Source organism: Cydia strobilella, chromosome 15 (genome assembly GCF_947568885.1).
Source record: "Cydia strobilella chromosome 15, ilCydStro3.1, whole genome shotgun sequence".
In the NCBI taxonomy this organism is placed as follows: domain Eukaryota; kingdom Metazoa; phylum Arthropoda; class Insecta; order Lepidoptera; family Tortricidae; genus Cydia; species Cydia strobilella.
In genome coordinates, this window is record NC_086055.1 from 16,451,035 (window position 1) to 16,477,967 (window position 26,933).

At 46.0% G+C, this 26,933-nt stretch overlaps 1 protein-coding gene across 1 annotated transcript in view; it reads right to left on the reverse strand.

Annotated features, from left to right (window-relative positions):
• Positions 1-26,933, reverse strand: part of LOC134747630 (protein Smaug) — a 43,828-nt gene that overhangs the window by 15,231 nt on the left and 1,664 nt on the right. The window contains exons 2-6 of the mRNA XM_063682235.1: positions 24,478-24,670; positions 23,457-24,079; positions 20,143-20,358; positions 18,787-18,884; positions 6,743-6,873 (exon numbers count right to left, since the gene is read on the reverse strand). Of these exons, the coding sequence (XP_063538305.1) occupies positions 6,743-6,873; positions 18,787-18,884; positions 20,143-20,358; positions 23,457-24,079; positions 24,478-24,670 (1,261 nt within the window). The remainder of the gene's footprint in view (positions 1-6,742; positions 6,874-18,786; positions 18,885-20,142; positions 20,359-23,456; positions 24,080-24,477; positions 24,671-26,933) is intronic.

Sequence of the window (26,933 nt, forward strand, 5' to 3'; positions counted from 1 at the left end):
GAGCCTATACGGGAGTCCCACATAACCATCCCAGGCCCGTCCCCGCGCCTGGGTGGTATGCGAAAAGCATTTTCCCCTCTATAAAAAAAAAAAAAAAAAAAAAAAAAAAAGGCGGTGGCGCATCCATATCATATATACGCGCACTCGTCCCTTACCGTGGTTTGGGCGCACGGCGGGGCGGCTGGTCGCCGACGTGGCGGTAGAAGGTGCGCGGCGGCAGACGGTGGCGCATCCATATCATATATACGCGCACTCGTCCCTTACCGTGGTTTGGGCGCACGGCGGGGCGGCTGGTCGCCGACGTGGCGGTAGAAGGTGCGCGGCGGCAGGCGGTGGCGCATCCATATCATATATACGCGCACTCGTCCCTTACCGTGGTTTGGGCGCACGGCGGGGCGGCTGGTCGCCGACGTGGCGGTAGAAGGTGCGCGGCGGCAGGCGGTGGCGCATCCATATCATATATACGCGCACTCGTCCCTTACCGTGGTTTGGGCGCACGGCGGGGCGGCTGGTCGCCGACGTGGCGGTAGAAGGTGCGCGGCGGCAGACGGTGGCATCCATATCATATATACGCGCACTCGTCCCTTACCGTGGTTTGGGCGCACGGCGGGGCGGCTGGTCGCCGACGTGGCGGTAGAAGGTGCGCGGCGGCAGACGGTGGCATCCATATCATATATACGCGCACTCGTCCCTTACCGTGGTTTGGGCGCACGGCGGGGCGGCTGGTCGCCGACGTGGCGGTAGAAGGTGCGCGGCGGCAGACGGTGGCATCCATATCATATATACGCGCACTCGTCCCTTACCGTGGTTTGGGCGCACGGCGGGGCGGCTGGTCGCCGACGTGGCGGTAGAAGGTGCGCGGCGGCAGACGGTGGCATCCATATCATATATACGCGCACTCGTCCCTTACCGTGGTTTGGGCGCACGGCGGGGCGGCTGGTCGCCGACGTGGCGGTAGAAGGTGCGCGGCGGCAGACGGTGGCATCCATATCATATATACGCGCACTCGTCCCTTACCGTGGTTTGGGCGCACGGCGGGGCGGCTGGTCGCCGACGTGGCGGTAGAAGGTGCGCGGCGGCAGACGGTGGCATCCATATCATATATACGCGCACTCGTCCCTTACCGTGGTTTGGGCGCACGGCGGGGCGGCTGGTCGCCGACGTGGCGGTAGAAGGTGCGCGGCGGCAGACGGTGGCGCATCCATATCATATATACGCGCACTCGTCCCTTACCGTGGTTTGGGCGCACGGCGGGGCGGCTGGTCGCCGACGTGGCGGTAGAAGGTGCGCGGCGGCAGGCGGTGGCGCATCCATATCATATATACGCGCACTCGTCCCTTACCGTGGTTTGGGCGCACGGCGGGGCGGCTGGTCGCCGACGTGGCGGTAGAAGGTGCGCGGCGGCAGGCGGTGGCGCATCCATATCATATATACGCGCACTCGTCCCTTACCGTGGTTTGGGCGCACGGCGGGGCGGCTGGTCGCCGACGTGGCGGTAGAAGGTGCGCGGCGGCAGACGGTGGCATCCATATCATATATACGCGCACTCGTCCCTTACCGTGGTTTGGGCGCACGGCGGGGCGGCTGGTCGCCGACGTGGCGGTAGAAGGTGCGCGGCGGCAGACGGTGGCATCCATATCATATATACGCGCACTCGTCCCTTACCGTGGTTTGGGCGCACGGCGGGGCGGCTGGTCGCCGACGTGGCGGTAGAAGGTGCGCGGCGGCAGACGGTGGCATCCATATCATATATACGCGCACTCGTCCCTTACCGTGGTTTGGGCGCACGGCGGGGCGGCTGGTCGCCGACGTGGCGGTAGAAGGTGCGCGGCGGCAGACGGTGGCATCCATATCATATATACGCGCACTCGTCCCTTACCGTGGTTTGGGCGCACGGCGGGGCGGCTGGTCGCCGACGTGGCGGTAGAAGGTGCGCGGCGGCAGACGGTGGCATCCATATCATATATACGCGCACTCGTCCCTTACCGTGGTTTGGGCGCACGGCGGGGCGGCTGGTCGCCGACGTGGCGGTAGAAGGTGCGCGGCGGCAGGCGGTGGCGCATCCATATCATATATACGCGCACTCGTCCCTTACCGTGGTTTGGGCGCACGGCGGGGCGGCTGGTCGCCGACGTGGCGGTAGAAGGTGCGCGGCGGCAGACGGTGGCATCCATATCATATATACGCGCACTCGTCCCTTACCGTGGTTTGGGCGCACGGCGGGGCGGCTGGTCGCCGACGTGGCGGTAGAAGGTGCGCGGCGGCAGACGGTGGCATCCATATCATATATACGCGCACTCGTCCCTTACCGTGGTTTGGGCGCACGGCGGGGCGGCTGGTCGCCGACGTGGCGGTAGAAGGTGCGCGGCGGCAGACGGTGGCATCCATATCATATATACGCGCACTCGTCCCTTACCGTGGTTTGGGCGCACGGCGGGGCGGCTGGTCGCCGACGTGGCGGTAGAAGGTGCGCGGCGGCAGACGGTGGCATCCATATCATATATACGCGCACTCGTCCCTTACCGTGGTTTGGGCGCACGGCGGGGCGGCTGGTCGCCGACGTGGCGGTAGAAGGTGCGCGGCGGCAGACGGTGGCATCCATATCATATATACGCGCACTCGTCCCTTACCGTGGTTTGGGCGCACGGCGGGGCGGCTGGTCGCCGACGTGGCGGTAGAAGGTGCGCGGCGGCAGGCGGTGGCGCATCCATATCATATATACGCGCACTCGTCCCTTACCGTGGTTTGGGCGCACGGCGGGGCGGCTGGTCGCCGACGTGGCGGTAGAAGGTGCGCGGCGGCAGACGGTGGCATCCATATCATATATACGCGCACTCGTCCCTTACCGTGGTTTGGGCGCACGGCGGGGCGGCTGGTCGCCGACGTGGCGGTAGAAGGTGCGCGGCGGCAGACGGTGGCATCCATATCATATATACGCGCACTCGTCCCTTACCGTGGTTTGGGCGCACGGCGGGGCGGCTGGTCGCCGACGTGGCGGTAGAAGGTGCGCGGCGGCAGGCGGTGGCGCATCCATATCATATATACGCGCACTCGTCCCTTACCGTGGTTTGGGCGCACGGCGGGGCGGCTGGTCGCCGACGTGGCGGTAGAAGGTGCGCGGCGGCAGACGGTGGCATCCATATCATATATACGCGCACTCGTCCCTTACCGTGGTTTGGGCGCACGGCGGGGCGGCTGGTCGCCGACGTGGCGGTAGAAGGTGCGCGGCGGCAGACGGTGGCATCCATATCATATATACGCGCACTCGTCCCTTACCGTGGTTTGGGCGCACGGCGGGGCGGCTGGTCGCCGACGTGGCGGTAGAAGGTGCGCGGCGGCAGGCGGTGGCGCATCCATATCATATATACGCGCACTCGTCCCTTACCGTGGTTTGGGCGCACGGCGGGGCGGCTGGTCGCCGACGTGGCGGTAGAAGGTGCGCGGCGGCAGGCGGTGGCGCATCCATATCATATATACGCGCACTCGTCCCTTACCGTGGTTTGGGCGCACGGCGGGGCGGCTGGTCGCCGACGTGGCGGTAGAAGGTGCGCGGCGGCAGACGGTGGCATCCATATCATATATACGCGCACTCGTCCCTTACCGTGGTTTGGGCGCACGGCGGGGCGGCTGGTCGCCGACGTGGCGGTAGAAGGTGCGCGGCGGCAGACGGTGGCATCCATATCATATATACGCGCACTCGTCCCTTACCGTGGTTTGGGCGCACGGCGGGGCGGCTGGTCGCCGACGTGGCGGTAGAAGGTGCGCGGCGGCAGGCGGTGGCGCATCCATATCATATATACGCGCACTCGTCCCTTACCGTGGTTTGGGCGCACGGCGGGGCGGCTGGTCGCCGACGTGGCGGTAGAAGGTGCGCGGCGGCAGGCGGTGGCGCATCCATATCATATATACGCGCACTCGTCCCTTACCGTGGTTTGGGCGCACGGCGGGGCGGCTGGTCGCCGACGTGGCGGTAGAAGGTGCGCGGCGGCAGGCGGTGGCGCATCCATATCATATATACGCGCACTCGTCCCTTACCGTGGTTTGGGCGCACGGCGGGGCGGCTGGTCGCCGACGTGGCGGTAGAAGGTGCGCGGCGGCAGACGGTGGCATCCATATCATATATACGCGCACTCGTCCCTTACCGTGGTTTGGGCGCACGGCGGGGCGGCTGGTCGCCGACGTGGCGGTAGAAGGTGCGCGGCGGCAGGCGGTGGCGCATCCATATCATATATACGCGCACTCGTCCCTTACCGTGGTTTGGGCGCACGGCGGGGCGGCTGGTCGCCGACGTGGCGGTAGAAGGTGCGCGGCGGCAGACGGTGGCATCCATATCATATATACGCGCACTCGTCCCTTACCGTGGTTTGGGCGCACGGCGGGGCGGCTGGTCGCCGACGTGGCGGTAGAAGGTGCGCGGCGGCAGACGGTGGCGCATCCATATCATATATACGCGCACTCGTCCCTTACCGTGGTTTGGGCGCACGGCGGGGCGGCTGGTCGCCGACGTGGCGGTAGAAGGTGCGCGGCGGCAGACGGTGGCATCCATATCATATATACGCGCACTCGTCCCTTACCGTGGTTTGGGCGCACGGCGGGGCGGCTGGTCGCCGACGTGGCGGTAGAAGGTGCGCGGCGGCAGACGGTGGCATCCATATCATATATACGCGCACTCGTCCCTTACCGTGGTTTGGGCGCACGGCGGGGCGGCTGGTCGCCGACGTGGCGGTAGAAGGTGCGCGGCGGCAGGCGGTGGCGCATCCATATCATATATACGCGCACTCGTCCCTTACCGTGGTTTGGGCGCACGGCGGGGCGGCTGGTCGCCGACGTGGCGGTAGAAGGTGCGCGGCGGCAGACGGTGGCATCCATATCATATATACGCGCACTCGTCCCTTACCGTGGTTTGGGCGCACGGCGGGGCGGCTGGTCGCCGACGTGGCGGTAGAAGGTGCGCGGCGGCAGGCGGTGGCGCATCCATATCATATATACGCGCACTCGTCCCTTACCGTGGTTTGGGCGCACGGCGGGGCGGCTGGTCGCCGACGTGGCGGTAGAAGGTGCGCGGCGGCAGACGGTGGCATCCATATCATATATACGCGCACTCGTCCCTTACCGTGGTTTGGGCGCACGGCGGGGCGGCTGGTCGCCGACGTGGCGGTAGAAGGTGCGCGGCGGCAGACGGTGGCGCATCCATATCATATATACGCGCACTCGTCCCTTACCGTGGTTTGGGCGCACGGCGGGGCGGCTGGTCGCCGACGTGGCGGTAGAAGGTGCGCGGCGGCAGACGGTGGCATCCATATCATATATACGCGCACTCGTCCCTTACCGTGGTTTGGGCGCACGGCGGGGCGGCTGGTCGCCGACGTGGCGGTAGAAGGTGCGCGGCGGCAGACGGTGGCATCCATATCATATATACGCGCACTCGTCCCTTACCGTGGTTTGGGCGCACGGCGGGGCGGCTGGTCGCCGACGTGGCGGTAGAAGGTGCGCGGCGGCAGACGGTGGCATCCATATCATATATACGCGCACTCGTCCCTTACCGTGGTTTGGGCGCACGGCGGGGCGGCTGGTCGCCGACGTGGCGGTAGAAGGTGCGCGGCGGCAGGCGGTGGCGCATCCATATCATATATACGCGCACTCGTCCCTTACCGTGGTTTGGGCGCACGGCGGGGCGGCTGGTCGCCGACGTGGCGGTAGAAGGTGCGCGGCGGCAGGCGGTGGCGCATCCATATCATATATACGCGCACTCGTCCCTTACCGTGGTTTGGGCGCACGGCGGGGCGGCTGGTCGCCGACGTGGCGGTAGAAGGTGCGCGGCGGCAGGCGGTGGCGCATCCATATCATATATACGCGCACTCGTCCCTTACCGTGGTTTGGGCGCACGGCGGCGCGGCTGGTCGCCGACGTGGCGGTAGAAGGTGCGCGGCGGCAGGCGGTGGCGCATCCATATCATATATACGCGCACTCGTCCCTTACCGTGGTTTGGGCGCACGGCGGGGCGGCTGGTCGCCGACGTGGCGGTAGAAGGTGCGCGGCGGCAGGCGGTGGCGCATCCATATCATATATACGCGCACTCGTCCCTTACCGTGGTTTGGGCGCACGGCGGCGCGGCTGGTCGCCGACGTGGCGGTAGAAGGTGCGCGGCGGCAGGCGGTGGCGCATCCATATCATATATACGCGCACTCGTCCCTTACCGTGGTTTGGGCGCACGGCGGGGCGGCTGGTCGCCGACGTGGCGGTAGAAGGTGCGCGGCGGCAGGCGGTGGCGCATCCATATCATATATACGCGCACTCGTCCCTTACCGTGGTTTGGGCGCACGGCGGCGCGGCTGGTCGCCGACGTGGCGGTAGAAGGTGCGCGGCGGCAGGCGGTGGCGCATCCATATCATATATACGCGCACTCGTCCCTTACCGTGGTTTGGGCGCACGGCGGGGCGGCTGGTCGCCGACGTGGCGGTAGAAGGTGCGCGGCGGCAGGCGGTGGCGCATCCATATCATATATACGCGCACTCGTCCCTTACCGTGGTTTGGGCGCACGGCGGGGCGGCTGGTCGCCGACGTGGCGGTAGAAGGTGCGCGGCGGCAGGCGGTGGCGCATCCATATCATATATACGCGCACTCGTCCCTTACCGTGGTTTGGGCGCACGGCGGGGCGGCTGGTCGCCGACGTGGCGGTAGAAGGTGCGCGGCGGCAGGCGGTGGCGCATCCATATCATATATACGCGCACTCGTCCCTTACCGTGGTTTGGGCGCACGGCGGGGCGGCTGGTCGCCGACGTGGCGGTAGAAGGTGCGCGGCGGCAGGCGGTGGCGCAGGCGGCGCAGCGCGGCCTGCAGCGCGCCCGCGCGGAACGACGAGTGGTGGAGCGCCTGCAATAGTACATTACTACAGAGGCCGGGAAGGAAGGGGCTGCCGGCCGAATAGAATAGTTATGAGGCCGACAACCCGTTTTCACACCGATGTGTGTATAGTGCTTTTCTCAAACGTTTAATATAGGTATATAGTTTGTCAAAGGACTGTCTTATTTCAAACATAGACAGAGAGAATCATACTATCTTTGTCTTACACTAGTACTAAAGAAAAGGATGAGTATAGTAAAGTTCTTATTTACTGACAAGATTTGCTTCACCAACTATATATATCAAATATCAATCAAATATCGTTTGTTTTTTTTTTAACTCATTAGGAGTATTCCAGGCGGAGCGTAGCAAAACCGCCTCGTGTGATGCGGAAGGGTCCTGGATTTTCCCCAGGCTACCATCCCCCCACACAGTCCTACCGCTCTAATGGCCCTAGTGCCATAGAGCCCGTCAGGTTCAAAAAAAAAAAAAAATAGGCGTATTGGCAGAATGTCATAAACGAACCAAAAAGCAAATATTGCCTATACTTTTTTTTTATGGCTGAATGCCATGATGCTGTACCACAATTATATGTGAAATAGAAATTTAAAAAAAGCCACTTCCCGGCCTAGGCCTGCAACTTTGTATGAAATTTCATTACAGACCTCTCGTCTAGCCGCGCCTGAAACATGATACTTCCCAGCCTAATATAAAGAACGTAATATCAATATTACATAGCATGTTTGAGAAAATATCATTACCAAACACCTATATAACTCTGTATAAGATCAATAAAGTCTAATAAAAAAACGTGCCTCGGAAATCAAAAGAATTAGAATCTTCCACTTTAGAAATCAATATCCATCAAGTCGCAAAAGCTCCAAATAAAAACAGCAAAGATATAACTTCAGCCAAATATATCACAGATAAAAACGATAAACTATTAACAGAAGACAATGATATAAGAGAAAGATGGATAGAGTACTACCGCCATTTGCTTAATGTTACCAATCCCAGAAATTTAAACCGTGAAAATCCATCGCCGGTCCTAGATCCAATAACAGCAGTTACAACGGATGAAATCATCAAAGAGATTAGAAAGATGAAAAACAACAAAGCCCACGGTCCAGCCGAGATACCAATAGAAATCTGGAAACGTATAGGACACCCTGACATCGACTGGCTAAGCGAGAAGTTTAACAGACTTATGGCAGGACAGAAAATACCAGATGCTTGGAGAAGAAGTCATTTAATACCGTTTTACAAAGGAAAAGGCGATGTACGTGACTTTGGGAATTACAGAGCAAAAAAGCTCATGGATCATACCTTTAAACTATGGGAGAGGATAATCAACAGCAGACTTAATGGTATCGTGAAGCTCACACCCAATCAGTGCGGGTTTGTAGCTGGAAAGGGCACCTCTGACGCCATTCAGGCTATAAGAATCCTGATTGAGAAAGCCAAAGTCAACAATACAAACCTGCATATGATATTCATCGACCTTGAGAAGGCGTTTGACCATGTACCACGCGACCTTATATGGGAGGCTCTCCGCGCCCAGCTTATCCCAGAGTCGTATATAAATCTTATTATGGGCATGTACACAGACGTTTCTACACAGGTGATTTGCCCAGCAGGTGTGTGACAGCTTTGAGCTCAATGTCGGTGTACACCAGGGTTCCACACTTAGTCCACTTCTCTTTAATGGCACGATGGATTACCTCACACGAAAATGCCAACGGACCCTGTGCCCTGGCACCTTCTATATGCTGGCAGAATAGAATAGACATAGTTATGAGAATAGAGGATACTTATGAGGCCGGCAATCCCTTTTCACGCTGAGGTATGTATAGTGCTTTTCTCAAACATGCAATGAAATAATAATACGAACTCCTTTTCGGCCTGCCTGCACCCCGGCCAATAGTTGTTACCGGTTAAATTGACCGAACCTTTTTTATTAGGGTGAGTAGCACGTGCGGTTTTACTTACAATAGACATAGACAATGAGTTAGCCAGTTCGAAAATTAACAACTATACAGTATAGCCGTATAGTATACCCGGTCAAAGCCACCGAAACTTTTTTTGCAGGTAGTAGCACGTGCGGTTTTAATTACAATAGACAAAGAGTTAGCCGAAAGGGCCAGCTTGAAAACTAACGACTATAATTAAATCATATTTTAACCACACTAAATACATAGTTATAAACACATCAATTTGGGTGTAAACGGGCAAATACGGGTATTTTAGGTAAATATTAGGTGGGTTCAACCTCATAGAGGTTTCTCTATGAGGTTGAAATGGAAATGGGCAGGACACCTCGCCAGAACAGAAGACAACCGATTGACGAGCCGTACCGTAGCATGGAAAGGACCCAAAGGAAAAAGAAAACGGGGAAAACCATTAAGAAGGTGGGTCGATGACATTAAGGACATAGCGGGAGAAAAATGGCAAACAACAGCAAAGGACAGGAAACAATGGGTAAAATTGGAGGAAGCCTTTAACCTACAGACGGGTTCTCATTTGGAAAAAATATAAATTATTTTCAGTGCATGAATTAATAATAATAATATAAGTAAATAAATAATTAAATGTTTTGTCACAATTAAATTAAGTATTATAAAAGTTATAAATTCAAATAAATAATTAATAATAATGTCACTGTAAATTGAAATGTTTAAAGTAAATATTTATTTGTTTGTTGCATGTAAATGAAAAAAATGTTATGCATGTACAAAAATGAGAAAAATAAAAGACTTATTTAATTTAATTTAATTAGATGGGTTTTTACTAACTACCATCTCTAGTTGCTTACTGGCTAGTTGGTTGTTTACTGCTGCGTGGCAAGTGTAGTTCCATGCTGTGTTATGGCCTAATTTATGAATCAAATGAAATACCTTGGCCTCCTTTTAGATGGCCGTTGGCAATTTAAGGCGCACTTTGCCAGTCTTGCCCCTAGGCTGATATCTACAGCTGCAGCCATCGGCCGGCTGCTTTCCAACGTGGGCGAGCCAAACTCTACATGTAGACTCCTTTACTCTCGTGTTCTGCGGAGTATGGCCCTATATGGCGCTCCCATATGGGTTGACGCCCTCTCTGCCGAAAATAGGGCTCTGCTCCGCGGACCACAGAGGACAATATCTTTGAGAGCAGTGCGTGGGTATCGTACGATATCGTTCACAGCGGCAACGGTCCTGGCGGCAGACCCTCCCTGGGACCTTCAGGCTCACATTCTTGCGGAGGTTCACCGCTACAGAGCTGGAAGAAGAGCGGCGGCAGAGTTCCCAGATGGAGAAGAAGTCCGAAATATCCGGGCATCAGCGCAAGTGGAAACACTTCGCCGATGGAGGGCAGAGCTCGACGATGCAAAATATGGGCTGATAACGGTAGACGCAGTACTGCCGCACCTGGAACGTTGGGTGAAAAGGAGGCATGGTACGCTAACTTTCCATATGGTGCAGATACTTACTGACCATGGATGCTTTGGTAAGTACCTGCGCCGCATAGAGAGGGAGGAATCCCCCATGTGCCATGAGTGTGGCGCACCGGTAGACACGGCGCGTCATACTCTCGAAGAATGCCCTGCATGGGGGCCCCAGCGGGCCATCCTTCAAACTAAAGTAGGAGCAGACCTTTCGTTGGCGAGCATTGTTAAGGCCATGCTCGACAGCGAGGAGGCATGGAAGGCGATGGCCTCCTTCACTGACGAAATTATGTCGCAGAAGGAGGCAGCGGAGCGTGCGCGTGAGAACGACCCTAACGCGCATCCACTCCGCCGACGACGGGCTGGGGGCAGAGCCAGGCGCTATGCGCGCCTGCTGCCTCCACCGTAGCGGGCTGCGCAGGGCTCCGGGGGAGTCCCTGCGGTTTTTCTAGCTCACAGGACGGGTCACTCACCAAGTGGCACCCAAAAATGCTCACGGCCTGCGGGCCGCCCGCCGGGGCGCTTGCGGTCGAATGCTTTTAGCGACCCTGCGGCACCCCATCTAAGGCGGATTCGGCACTCGTTGGTGGTTTTAGACGGTAGTCCTCTGGTTAGTCCGTCATCCCTCCTGGTTTCCCCGGACCAGGTGGCATGCGTAAACGCATTTCCCCAACGTTAAAAAAAATGGCCTAATTTATTTATTTATTTAAACCGATCGATCTAATCGATCATGTTCAAAGTATTTTCTAGGCTTATATTTTATTGAACTTTGTTCCGAAAGTTATAGAGGGATGAACATTATTTTGGCCTTCGGAAACGGCTTTTTCCCAAAAGTATTAAATTTATCGAGAAAAGTGCATAATAACATTAAAGTTATATTTAAAGACCAATTTATTGATGTGCCACACGTTGGTGGTTCCTGATTTTTTTATTGTGACACTTAGTTACATGACTTACATGTATGGACCGCCCCTCTAAAAAATATATTTCTGACTAATTGGACTACTAAATTCAGTACAAAATACACCTTTATTTCAAATTTCTAATACCCTGTCAGCACTAAATAGTTTATACCCACCAACTTGGGTAGTAAATATTGAGTATTTACTCGGTATTTACTCTTGAGTATTTACTCACTACCCATCTCTATTTAGGAGATACAGCCCTATAATGTATTTTTTTCTTTTTTGCGTTTTTTTTTAATATTCATTAAGGGATTCATAAAGGGGAACGAAAATTGATTACTTTTGGGCTACGACGCACGGTTTAGGAGATACAGCCCTATAAAGATGAAAAAAAAAAACAGCTCTTTTGCCTGTTCGCATGAACACAGACGCCATGTTTACATTAAAATAATAAAAAAATTACTTCCCGGCCTAGGCCTTCAATTTCGTATGAAATTCCTTTACAGTTCTCTCGAGTTGCTCCGCCCGAAACGTGATACTTTAAAGCCTGTTATGACGTACGTAAGGACGATATTTCATTGCATGTTTGAGAAAAAAAAAAACACTTTTTGACATTTTTATTTTTAGTTTCAATCGTGTGTCGATAAATGACAGTAAATTGACTACAAAATTTACTATCAATCAATGAATATTTTTATTTCAGGCAAAACAGGCGAATAAATAGGTTAGAGGGGTATTATGACGGTACCCCTCTAACCTATATATTCTCTTTGCTGGTAACTAATGTTTAACAAAAATAACATCCACGGTGTAGTACACTATTTTCTGTCGCTGCTTGAAAATGGAGACCTGTTAATTCTAACATGCCGTTGATAATCGTTTGTCCCTTTCTGTATTTTGACATTCGTATTCGTTAAAATGAAACCAAAATTAACAAGAGACTGGCCTAGTTTTATAAATGTGGTATTTTCTATAAAAAGGGACCTTATCGTCGATGGCGCTTACGCCATTATAAACGATGCTCCGATATAAATACAATGCCGCGCGACGCTGTGCGGCGTAAGCGCCATCGACAATAAGGTCCCTTTTCATAGAAAATGTCCTAAATAAAGACTGAAAATTTTTACGCTAATGACTAAAAATAGTAAAAATATGTAAAATAGGCTTGTGTAGTACATGTACTAAAATCAAAATACACGATTCCCCCCACTGTACTAGACCGTATTCCCTAATGATTCTGCTCTTAGTATGTTTTAGTCAGGGACCGGCCCGCTTTCCCTTATCGGGGTTTTATAAGGGTATTGCATAAGGCTTAACTCACCATACCCTTTGCCAGACGAAACCCTTTGTTTTGCTTTTAAAAACCCTTATATAAAGCTACCACATTTGAGTAATCGGTAGCCCAAATACCCTTACAAAACCCTTATCATCCGCCCACCAACACCTTGCATATTGCTTATAAGGGTTAGCCTTATAAAGGGCTTCCCTTTTAGCATATAAGCGTGCTAATTTAAGTCGTCTACCTTGTTCATAAAGCACACATTACTTCGAATCCGAGCGATCGTCGGCGGCGACGGCGGCGTTCTTTGACTAGGCACGTATTTTCTTTCCTTTTCATACACTACCGTAGATATATACTAATCCTGTCTCTTTCACGCAAAGGGAAACCTTTATAAAAAGCGCTTAAAGATAAGGGTAACCCTTATTAAGAGCTAGCCTTATTTTTGGTTAGCTTTTCGGTAAGGGTTAGTCAAAGGTAAGGGTATGAATGGGCTTGCAGTTCAAAAGGGAAAGTCTTTCAATGTGTTAGCCGTGTTTAAGTGTCGCCCATTGAAAGGGTTTTATCGCGGAAAGGGTTGTCCGGTCCCTGGTTTTAGTACACTACACGCGAACGAAACAGAATGGGAGCGAGGACCTAGGAGTGACAATGACAGCAAAGCGATCCGACTCATCCGACCGAACTGAACGTCGACTCGCCGAGCGCGTGCGAGCAAGATGGCCGAACCCGGCCGGCTAGTATGAGCGAGATAGCGGATAGCCGCTTATTATGCTTAGTTTCTCTCGGTGTACTGTACTAAATGTACTAAAAGACCGAACTAGTACAGTTGTTCGATTGTACTACTTGGGAGCTTGGGACTTTCCTCACTGCAGGGAGTGACGAAAGTGCGAATTTCCTCACTCCAGGGAGTGAAACAAAGTAGCTTTTTAATTTAGTGAAGGCCATGAACTGCCACTTCATACTTCAATTACAATTTTTTTTTCTGCGTTGTTTTGTGTAATTCGAAATACATTTTAACCTTTAATATGTTCACACTACTACAGTGAAAAATTATATGTGCAACACGAGAGCAAAGTTGTTTTACATCTCGTGTTCTTGAGTCTTTCGCTTTCTCGGGACTCAAAATAAACGCAAGAAAAACCAACTTTCCTCTCTTGTTGCACAATAGCATTATTGTCGAGGCTCGGAAGTAGCTACTTGCTGGCTGAGGATTCGTTTTAAACGGACGACCTTGGGAGTCCGTTTAATTGAATCCGAAGCCAGCAAGTAGCCTTCCAGCCGAGTCATTTATGGTGCTTTTCTCAAAAATGGCGCAAAAAATACAAATATAACAGAAATATTTTACAGAAGCAACGTTCTTATGTATATATTTTCACAGAAAAAAGTAATAAGATTTGCTTTGCCGCCATTTTTTTTTAATTAAAAATAGAAGTGTATTTTTCTGCTGAAAGTACGCCAACCTATTTGAGACACCTAAATAGTCGCGGTACCAACATTATAATAATAAGCACTAGGGCTCCCGGTATCCGTGTTACACGCCGATACGAATACCCGTGTTCTTAAGCCCGGCGGTACTAAGAACCCGGTTTACACGGAACCGCCGGGATTCGAAAACGTTTCGAAGGAACGTTCCCAAGAAACGTATCCCAGACACGTATCTCCGTTTACACGGGTACTTAAGACCGTTCCGAACGGGTCCAAATACTCCGAACCAGTTTGAGCCAATGTACAATGGTAACAAGGTCCACTATTATTATGTTGACTTCAGATGAATTCGTTTGTCGTACGATTTTTAAAGTGAAGCTTTTATTCTATCGCCCCAATTTATTAAGTTAAGATTAAAACCGCGATTTTAATACCGTAAGTCGAATTAATTTCCATTTTTTTTTAGTTAAATGCCTACAATCCGAAAAAAGTTTCACTTGCATCGTGGTTTCATAAAACCGCACAATTACTTTTTTTTTTATTGTTTTTAACCGTATTGATAAAACATAGGTACTGAGCCATCTTCCTAATTTTCCTATGTTTAATAGTAGGTATACATAATTTTTATTTTAAACTATTTATATCATTTAATAAAACCGATTGCTTCTAAGCTAATTACAAAAATTTGATATCGATCATAGTTTTTTTTTATAATTACATAATGGTATAGTATTTTCGTTAATAATAGGTGTGCAGACAGAATACAATATTAATTAAAAATAACAGTTTAATTATTTCTTGGTTATTTTTATCTCGGATCTATTACTGCTTTGCGAAAACAACAAACCTGCCAACGGCGCAAAAAAGTTTTTAGTAGGTACACAAAAGCGGGATTATCGAGTAATTTTACCCAAGAACCATAAAAACCCATACTACCTTGGATAACTTGTGATAATATTGCTAATTACATTAAGATAGATCTTTAAATTGGTAATCATTCATAATTCACTTTGGTCACTTTCGCACTAGCGTTCAGGTAATAAACTTAAATGCGCACGTTGCCGACCGGTGGTCCATCCATCCATTGTTTTCCAATATCCTTTTGTTTGTCATCGTCGAAAACATGTAGGTTCCCAAACTATTATCACAAGTGTCACTGCCAATTACAAGCTTTATGTCGTTGTAATAAGGTCAAAACATCTGCACAAGAAAATGTTTTCAATTGTTTTGTAGCTGCACCGCACTAAAAAGCGTTTTATTGTGGTAAGAGGTACCTAAAGTAAAAACAATTAGAATTTATTGAGAAGGTGCAATTTTATCAAGTTGATTTAAAGTGTTTATTAATAACCACGGAGTAGGATGGAGATGGCAAGTGGGCGTTCCCGTCTATCCGACAGTTAGTAGCGACCGACTCACTTTATGCACAGACTATGCTCAGTTGTTGTGTAAACTTCATGCTCGAATGACATTCACGTCTTACGTACGCTCGTCTAACAAAAATTGATAATTAAATTTAAAATGCCGTATTGTGCAGTATTAAGCTGCAGAAATCACAGCGGTTTAAAAAATCTTTCACGTGGAGGTATTTCCTATCACCGGTGGTTATTTATTTAAATATAATCCAATAAATACGAAAAATCTGTTTATTTTGCATTATTTAGGAATGTTCGTTAAGTAAATCTATATTTTATCAGTTAGAACTTAGAGTTCACAATCCTTTGTCACTATTCTTTACGTTTATCTGGAATATTCGCTATCCTAAATGTCAAATAACTTCGCTACTCAGATGCTGCGCAATGTCGATATTTATATCGATAAAGTTAAAGTTACGATATTTCAAGTTTGATGTTTGGTTCGGTAATAAATTATTATTTTAGACACGTTTCTAATTATTATTTGGGATAATCAATGTCTTAGTAAATATGGCAGCTCTGGTCATCAAGCACTAAGTTAAGTCGGGGTCATTTCATGGCAACCTTTCAAACCTTCGTATTCCTTTACATACGTTTTTGTTTCTTACACCCATCATATTTTCATCGTTAATATAATTAGACTAGGTACTTAATGCACTTATGCGTACAATGCATGCAATGTGCCATGAATAAACGTTTTATATTTTATATTTCTTTATTATTAATTATTGTAGGTTACCACAAGATGCCGATATTAAAAATAAATGGATCAATGCTACTGGGCAAGAAAATTAGTTTCCGCAAAAATATAGCACCATTTGCTAGGAGCATTTCTTAGAGAAAGATTTCTGGGGATAAAATTGCCATACATCTCATCTAGCGTCCACACGCAACTTAGTTACTAATTTAGTAATTATTAGTGACATTCGGGCTCACTAAATTAATAAAAAGTGTTCCGTACCACGCAAACTAGCGTCAAATATTGGAATTTTGCCGCCCCCTTCCTGATTTGATAGGTCACAATCTTACAATCAAATCAAGTGGGATCGATGAGCCAGTTTCATGTATACTTTCACACCATACAATTAATTTGACAATTTAATCAGGTTGTCCCGTCTAGATTGGCCTTAAATGCTGCTACAAGTAAATATATTGTTAAAGACGAATACTTACCTATGTAAGTAATTGCAGATTTGTGATTACAAAATAACAGCAATACCGAGTTAATAGACCTTTAAAGAACTATGATTTTATCTGTTTGACTTTAAGATATATTTAATGTTCACATTAACAACCTAGTTGGTCAATTAATAAGAAACAAATTTCTAGTTAGATATTTGTTGTACTGTACTACATATTATTTTTCATACAACCACGATTATCACTACCTATATTATAATCATAAATAAAGTATCATCTAAATGTGTTAAAACATACGGTAATGAAATATCAATACCTAACTGAACACACAAATATCGATAAAACACTCCGATTACACTGTCCCCTCCCTATATCGTCGAATGGAAAGAAGTTCCAACGGTTAGCTACTCGCAGGCGTGTAGAGATCTCGAAAGCACCAGTGTAACTTGACCGTGAGATCCGTAACAAACCATGCGTAATTAGACCTTACTTATACTGGTTTTTTAGCCCTTTTCTCGCCTGTAATAAGTGTGATTTTAAAATTATATAAAATAACGCCATCTGGTGTTGAGTAGTTGTATTAGGTGAACGTTGAGCGAGCTTTTGTGAGATGAATGAGATAATGAAAGAGTCGTATGTCATATAGCTTTGACATTATATTTTAAACCGTCACTCATGTAGCCTACAGTTGATATTCGTTCGAGAAATGTCCACCGGTAATAATCTTTTGGTATGGAAAGTTGCTACGAATCAGAGCAATTTTGTAAGTGTGTGACATATTTTAACGTGGCTATGAATGTGTGAGTTTAGCGACACTGGTTTTCATACTAAATAGGAGTCATTTCACATCCACTAGTTTATTAATTCGTGTTAATAACTATAGCGACCCGCCCCGGCTTCGCATGGAGAGTCAAGCATAATAAAATACATTCTGTAACAAGTATTCACTTCGGAAGCCTAATAATACTAAGAGTTCAATGTCTATTTATCTGTCACCACTCACTAGGCTGTATCTCATGAACCGTGATAGCTAGACAGTTGAAATTTTTACAGATGTATTTGTACGGAACCTTCGGTGGGCGAGTCCGACTCGCACTTGTCCGGTTTTTTTTAGAAGTTAATAATGGGTTAATTATTCTTAAAATATAGACAGACAGCCATGGCGCACTTTTTTGTAGACCAATGAAAAAGAGACAAGTCCACCATACATTGATATCAAATAGATCGGGCAGCGTTTTCGATTAAGCCAGCGTGATTTTTTCTAACTTCATTAGCAAACGTCATATTTCTACCAATTTAAACAAAACCTTAACAAAATATACACATAAATATTCCCAAAGAAAAACTTCATTCATAGGTCATAGGTGAGGTCTGGTTATCGCGAATATACAGACAGACATACGGATCCGGCGGGGGACTTTGTTTTATAAGGTTAACATAATGTGACAAGAAATACAATTTCATATCATGTTCTTAAATTAAACTTAAAATAAAGAAGCAAGTTAAAATTGTATTTTTTTATAAATACTTACTTAATGCCAATTTCGAACATTAGTTTGACTTCCTGCCTACATACTGAACTCGATGGTTCTAATTTTTTTTTAAATAGGTACTAGCAGGTTTTTATATTATATTGCTAACCCGCAACGTAAAAAAAAGTAGCTATTTAAAGTGCTATATAAAATACTATACTTTGATAAGAAGCGTGAATACTCTTAATACCTATTGCAAGCAAAAACTACATGCTCAAAAAAGGAGTTTCTAAACCGTTTATTGAATTTCGACTCCATGACCCACGGAACAAGGTTAAATATGACAGAAACTCGTCATGAGTCTTTTGTCTATTCATTTGTAGCTGGCGTTCGTTCCTTCGCTACTATCGTCAAGGACGTGTCCGGAGCCACGGATAAATAAGATACGTATCTTCGAATACCCGTTTATCCGTGTACACGGGTCTTAACTACACGTTTCTTAATTAAACGTGTGGAACGGGTCAGAAAACCGTTTACGTATTATTCGGAAACGGGTATTCGAAACGTGTAAACGAAACACGGATTCGACCGCGAGCCCTAATAAGCACTGATCATCTGTTTGGCTGTTTAATGGACCTATGCCTTCATTCGATATGGCCAGTTCAACTTTTAAAAACTCGACAAATAATGGAATTTGTATGCAACATTGCAGTCCTGAAATCGAGACTGCAATGTTTTTAACTTTTTTAATTTTTTGACTGACCATAAACAACGCACTTCGCGACCTACATTTTAACCGGCAACGTCGACTTTGCCGTCCATTTTTGAGAAAAATAACTAAATATTAATATGGCTCACGATATTTTAAATTTGATAAAACGCCACATACTTTTTCGACGAGCCAACAATGTAACGACATGGGATCTCGCTGCTCATCGTCGTCCATGTCTCGCATCGGCCCTGTGCTTTCTGGGATACATGTTGACGCTGAAACAAACAAACACACATAATTGTGGTATTTTCTATAAAAAGGGACCTTATAGTCGATGGCGCTTACGCTATTATAAACGATGCGATGATATAAATACAATGCCGCGCGACGCTGTGCGGCGTAAGCGCCATCAACAATAAGGTCCTTTTTTATAGAAAATGCCCCAATTCGTCATTGGCCACGACATCTATAACAGATGATTGTTGTAAAATCAGGTTACGGGGAGGTTGATTGCAATGTCTGCGATGACTGAAGAGTCCAATACCGGAGCGGCATCTTCTACCACAACAATCACAAATATGACGAGTCCAAGGGAGGAGGTCTAGCAGCGCGGACATAACACATAATACCTACGTAAAAATGTAATTCTAGCCAAGATGAATCGGCTTTAGGGGGCGTTCAAATATTACGTAACGCAATTTTCGAAGATTTTTAGATAGAGATAGATTTAGATTTCCCCTCCATGTAACGCGCCGTAACGTTTCCGTGTACCCCCCCCCCCCCCCCACCTAAAAACGTAACACCCAAGTGACTATTCTTACCTATAAAAGTCATAATTATATTCAGCAAAGTATTTAATCATAAAATTAAAGAAATGAGCGAACGTGTAATGAGGAATGTTATGAAAAGGAAGCGAAAGAGGTATGTCAGGATCGTAGCAAGTGGAAATCCGTGGTCTCTGCCTACCCTTCCGGGAAATAGGCGTGATTATATGTATGTATGTATTTAATTTAATTTAAAAAAAAACATTGTTATGTAACAACTGTTTTAGTAAGTATCTGCTATCTGCATTATAAACACTCTTTAATTTATCAGAACTAAATCAGAATCAGAAGCCATACTGCGAAAATCGAAAACTGAAATTTCGTTATTGGCCTCCATTGCTCGAATAAGCAAGACTTAGAGGCAGTTAACGAAATTTCGATTTTCTATTTTCACCTTCAGGCTATAATACACTGATATCTGCACAGGTACAGGTGACTCCGGCTCAATATCACTTGTCTCAGTCGTTCTAGGGCTCTCGCGGCGACACCGGGCCAGGACCATCTCACTCCTTACCTAGTATTTGAATACCGCTTGGACACTTACCTGCCTCTTCCGGTAGAAGTTACTCCGGAGGAATAGGGCTCAATAACACTAGTCTGAGACGTTCCAGGGCTCTCGCACCCCCGGCCGCTCCAATATCCAGATTCCAGATCAGAAGCCCATCCCACTCATATCTAGTATTGTTTCAAGTATTGCTTGGAAACTTACCGGTCTCCAATACACTGACTATTTGAGCCGGTAGAGGTGACTCCGGAGGCATAGGGCTCAACAGCACTTGTCTGAGTCGTTCTAGGGCTCTCGCGGCGGCCCCGGGCGCGGGTGCTCCGCCGGTGAGCTCGGCGGCCACTCCGTCCAGTATGGCGGGGCGCTCGTGGAGTTTGTTTATGGAGAGCAGGAGCTTGTGGCGAGCGCCTTTTGTTACACCTGAAGAAGAGATAAAAGTGGCTTAGTGTGGCTTGGTGGCTTAGTGGCTTGATAATCTCAAATTTTTGAAGTTTGTTAATAAGATTTACAGTACATATGGTGCTAATTTACCGCCCTAGTGCTGTAACTAGCACTATACGTGCGTATGTCGAAAATGTTTAAGGCCATATGTACTGTAAAACGTTGTACCATACACGTGCGAAAGGGTAATCCGCAACTCGTGTCGATTTAAAACATTCCCTTCAGTCGTGTTTTAATTTATCGCCACTGGTTGCGAGGTTTCTACTTTTCGCACTTGTATCGTAACGTACTATATCGATGCAAGGTTTTCTTCAACTGTAAAGGCAAAGATTTATGATTAGTATAAACTGTGTAAAATCAAAGACCTTTTCAAGAAATAATCAATAATAATTTGAGAGAATAGAATATTTTATTTAGCTTTGTAGTTTATTAATTAATTTTAGATATATTTAAGTTTTCCTATTCATGGCTTTTTCTAAATAAAATAAAATAAATTGCCGACGCATTACGATTACCAAGTTTCGTGACGCAAATTCATGTCTTCGGCAATGAATAGGTTAAGGTTGTATTTATAGAATAAACAATTTTCCTTCTAAAGTATTTTTATAGACGTATTTCAATAAACTTCAGATAATTTTATCACACGTACATTTCAGCCTATATATGTCCAACTGCTGGGCACAGACCTCCTCAGCCTCCTCTCATGCACGAGAGGGATGAACGGGATCAACGTGCATGCGTCAACACTCAACGGAATGTAGGAAAAATTATAGATCGAATAATATCAACTGAGCTTATGCACTTACCTGTACTAACAATGGCATTGTATTATTACAATACTATTATCTGCTTTTGTTCTCGTAGCCGCCAACTAGTTACTTACAAAATAAGTTAGAAGTGCATTGCATGTATATTTAATTTTTAACCTTATTCCTTGTTAAAATGGTCTAAAAACATGTTGTAACAAATGGTTTTCTACAAAGTGCATTTATTTTGGGTATCGACGGTTGTAAAATGCAAATAAAGTTATGTTGGCCATTATTTAGTTAGTGTATTTTGTAGTCTATTGTTAAAAAAATAGAGTCGTTAATCTATACTAACATGTTAAGGCGGTTATAATCTGCTTTTACTACGAGGTAGTTATCCTAATTTGTGGTTTACCACTCAATGGCATTGTATTCTTGAAACTCTTTGAGTAAACAGGTAAGTGCATTAGCTCAATTGATATGATTCTATCTATACAACGCGCCACCGCTTACCGCGTAAAACAATGTATGGTGACTAAATTATCTGATGTAAAATGGGTGTGCGGCAAACGCATCGCGTTTAACGCTGCGTTTATCGCATTAATCAACCGCGCGCTTAAATGTTTATATAAAAAAGTTAGACAACTCTCTCAAAATTATCATATTTATGTGTCTATATGATTATTGAAATATTATATTAGAAATCTCATTTATTTAAATTTTTATTATGAATACTTTTAACATGGAGTTTAGGGGCTTTCACTTTCTTTTCATATAACCATATTACAAATCTTATTTAAACGCATTATTTGAAATCGGACTGCTTAGGCTTAGACATCTTTTAGGTAAGCATGATCCATCCTAGACTGCATCGGCACTTACCATCAGGTGAGATTGCGGTCAAATGCTTGCCTTTTTGTAATAAAAAAAAAAAAACTAACTGTTTTTAAATCCCACATAATAAAATTACAGATTGATTGGCCAATTTACTAGCTTTTGTATCAATTTAATACTAAAATAAGAATAATTCAGCCTATATTTGACGACCGGTCTGGCCTTGTGGGTAGTGACACTGCCTATGAAGCCGATGGTCCTGGTTCGAATCCCGGTAAGGGCATTTACTTGTGTGATCAGCATAGATATTTGTTCCTGAGTCATGGATGTTTTCTATGTATTTAAGTATTTATATATTATATATATTGTTAACTGAGTACCCGCATCACAAGCCTTCTTGAGCTTACCGTGGGACTTAGTCAATTTGTGTAAGAATGTCCTTATAATAATAATATAATAATATATATGTACGTCCCACTGCTGGGCACAGGCCTCTTCTCATGCGCGAGAGGGCTTGGGCTATAGTCCCCACGCTAGCTCAATGCGGATTGGGGACTTCACATCAGGGACCGGCCCGCTATCCCTTATCGGGGTTTTATAAGGGTATTGCATAAGGCTTAACTCACCATACCCTTTGCCAGACGAAACCCTTTGTTTTGCTTTTAAAAACCCTTATATAAAGCTACCACATTTGAGTAATCGGTAGCCCAAATACCCTTACAAAACCCTTATCATCCGCTCACCAACACCTTGCATATTGCTTATAAGGGTTAGCCTTATAAAGGGCTTCCCTTTTAGCATATAAGCGTGCTAATTTAAGTCGTCTACCTTGTTCATAAAGCACACATTACTTCGAATCCGAGCGATCGTCGGCGGCGTTCTTTGACTAGGCAAGTATTTTCTTTCCTTTTCATACACTACCGTAGATATATACTAATCCTGTCTCTTTCACGCAAAGGGAAACCTTTATAAAAAGCGCTTAAAGATAAGGGTAACCCTTATTAAGGGCTAGTCTTATTTTTGGTTAGCTTTTCGGTAAGGGTTAGTCAAAGGTATGAATGGGATTGCAGTTCAAAAGGGAAAGTCTTTCAATGTGTTAGCCGTGTTTAAGTGTTGCCCATTGAAAGGGTTTTATCGCGGAAAGGGTTGTCCGGTCCCTGCTTCACATACACCTTTTGAATTTCTTCGCAGAGATATGGCAGGTTTTCTCAGGATGTTTTCCTTTACCGAAAAGCTAGTGGTAAATATCAAATGAATACCGTACATAAGTTCCGAAAAACTCATTGGTACGAGACAGGTTATGAACCCGTGACTTCCGGATTGAAAGTCGGACGTCATATCCATTCGGCCATCACCGCTTAACGGCAATTTGAAATGACTAAATTGGTAAATTATTGGTATTGGTAAATTGGTAAATATACTAAAATGACTTAATTGGTTTGACAATTAGGTTAATCACATTGTTTTAGTATCTGGGTTATAATTATGAATACTCACCTAATTTCTCCAAATAATCCTCATCTATAGCCATCATCTGCTCATAGCTGATGTTAGTAAACAACCACACATATTTATGTAGCCTCAAACTCTTCAACCACTGAGCCACAGTAGACATCCCCGGAAACTCTGTAAACTTATTAGACCTCAAATCGTCAAGTCTCGTCTCACTCCCCGTCGTCCCATACATTATCATAGGCCTTATTCCTAAACTATGTTCACTCGATAAAGAAAAACTTCTAGGTTTTTGAACGAAGGGTTCATCTGCTAAATTTTCAGCAGACGAAGACATGTGTATGAAGTTCGTTGAAGGTGGAGTTAAGCTGCTCGATCTTTGGGATTTTGGCTGCGATATGCAAGCGTCAAAGTTTAGCCTATCTCCTTCTAAACTTATGTCTACATCTCTGCCGTTCTTTGAGAAGGATTCTTGTAGTAAATCTGTAGAGAAGGTCAATTCTATGGGGTCGGTGAGGTGTCTAAAGTCAACGTTTTTGCCGATGGTGCGCCGAAAGGTGGATGCGCCCCATATGTTGTGTTCGGGGAGGCTGGGCTGTTGCCAAACGGAGTCTGGTCGGGCGCCCGACATGTGATTTTCTAGATAGCGGAGCCATTGTGTTAGTGTTCTGAAATTAAAAGCAAATAGTAAGCTAATAGAGAGTAGTCAGGCTAACTCTGTACTGTGTTTGATAGCACACAGTGTGGAAGTGTTATCATAAACTTCAAACTCTCCCCAACAAACTGCAATCCCAGTTTGGCGAGGAGTATAATTGTAAGAAAATTGTTGTGTACTTTGTGATAAATAAATAAAACTTATGAAATTGTGACGTTTAAAATGATAATAAAATACACTACAAAAAAAAAGTTACAGATACACATTGGAATTTAACGGTGGTGTTTTGGATATATTTTCTACTTTTCGCTTTCTACAAGTGAACTAAAAGCGAAGAAGAGAACTATCACTGGCTCAATTTTTCATACAATTTGTCAAGACTTCAATATTAGATAGGAATAGGAACTATACCTCTGATCCATAGCTGTGAGCGCGGGATGCACCAACAAATATCTTAACAACTGTAAACACAGTTCAGGAGGCCGCCGTGAGTCCACACACCGCTGCACCAGCCGTGGCGCCGCCGACACGTAGAGGTCCTTAGCGGCTGCGTTGTCTGTCCGCAGGAGCGGGAGTAGCGTCAGCAGACGACGGAGGCATTCGCCTGCAATGTAATGACAATAATAATAATAAATGCTTTCTGTCCCCCTGTTCTACTGTACAGGTACATTTCTCAACGCATTCTTGTCAAATTTTGAGCGCGGTTCGATAATTATAATTGTACTAGCGAGTAGTACTATTACAGGCTTCGCACAGGCACAGAATAACCAAAGATAGATATAACTCCTTAATAGATGGATACAGTCTAAGGACAAAACGTGCCTCGAAAATCAAGAAAATTTGATTCTCGATCAGAGGGCGCCACTAGCTTTGGCCTACTGTCATATAGATGGCGTTGGCGGTTTCGTTTGTTATTTAACAATTTTAACGCATATCAGTGAAAGAACATGGGTCAAAATCATATAAAAATTATTAATGCAAATGTAGCAAATAAAAAAATTCATTTATCCATCCATATATAAACAATTTTTTTATTTTTTTATTTATAGTTTTAATCGTGTGTCGATAGATGGCAGTGAAATTACTGTGGTTACAAAATTTATTATGACAGTACCACTCTATCCTATTATATCCTCTTTGGAATAACTAATGTGATAGCCAGACAGTTGAACTTTTCACAGATGATGTATTTCCACTGTATTTCTGTTGCCGTTATAACAACAAATACTAAAAAGTACGAAACCCTTGGTGGGCGAGTCCGACTCGCACTTGTCCGGTTATTTTTAAATGGCGGTGTCATCGCATTATTCAATTTTGAGTTACGCAAAGACTGGCGAGGTCTACAGACTCTACAGAGCCCCTAGGTAACAAACAATCGCACAGTAAGTACTTTTGATTTAAATTTTACCCCTTATTCTGAGAACTTTTCAACCTACCTTCATACAGTCAAGCAAAAGTAGCTAAGCAGGGAAGGTGATCAAAGTGCTCTCAAGCACAACGTTCCCTATGATTTAGGGTTGGTTGCTAAATTTTATTGTATGGGAAGTTTCATAGATCTTTGCTGTGTGACGTTGACCAGTCTGTTAACTGTAGTTGGTGCAACGGGCCCTTAGTGTGTGCAGGTAATTTTGGACACCAGGCCCTGTGAGCCACTTCTGCTGCTTACTTGTTTATTTGTTTAATAAAATCACCAACATAAGATACAATTTACATACTAGAATTAACATACTAAAAGGGCACATTTTTTTATTGATCCCCCACTTAAATACAATCAGCAATCACATCATGCATTATTATATAATATATTAATTTAAACATTAAGTTAACACTCAGAAAAAGACTTAGTAAAGGCTTAGTATACATTAGAATAAGTTACTGTAAATACTTAAAAAGAATTGTTTATCCTCCTCTTTACCTTCAAAATTTGTGATTCATAATTATGTGCAGTTTTGCATACAATTCTCAAATCATGAAAAACCAATAAGCGAACAAGAATGATGCAATATATTCATCTAGACTTGCAAACAACAATTTACATCTGTAATGCTCAGTAATTAGTAGCAAGGCAAGGAAACAATAATATTGATGATGTCATCCTGAAGTGAGAATGACAGGCGATAGGGCAGCCAAAAGGGCCTACGTTGGACGCCACATAGGTCGACGCGCTGCTCGTCCTAAGTACCGCTGGAGAGACCAAGTCGAGAAAGATCTACGCACCCTGCAAGCAGAAAACTGGGAGATCGCACAAAACAGGGCGTGTTGGCGCCAACTCGTATCGGAGGCCAAGACTCACTTCGGGTCGCTGAGCCAGCGGAGTTAGTTAGTTAGTCATCCTGAAGTCATTATGAAAGAGTCCTGATTTATCACCATCTAATCAAATAGGTAATGTTTTGCTTGTTGCAACTTATTTATTTGTGAAAATAGTAGTAATACACATACAGTGGCTAAAAAGTAAGTGCATTCCCGTTGCCAGGGAGGTTTTGGGATGATACTGAGCAACTTTTACTATGTGACCAACCCCGAAATCGCGAAAAATAATTTGGCTGTTTCATACATTTTGGCTGGTTCGTTTTCTATGGGAGGGTAAATTTTTTTTTCGCGATTTCGTGGTCGGTCCCATAGTAAAAGTTGCTAAGTATAATCCCAAAACCTACCTGGCAACGGCAATGCATTTATTTAACCGTGATACATATATAGACAGTTGAAATTTTCACAGATGATGTATTTCTGTTGCCGCTATAACAACAAACACAAAAAAGTACTGAATCCTCGGTGGGCAAATCCGACTCGCACTTGTCCGGTTTTTTCTTATGCAGAATTCTTAGGACTTCATAAGGATGAGGCTTGAATCATGTATTTTTTAAATC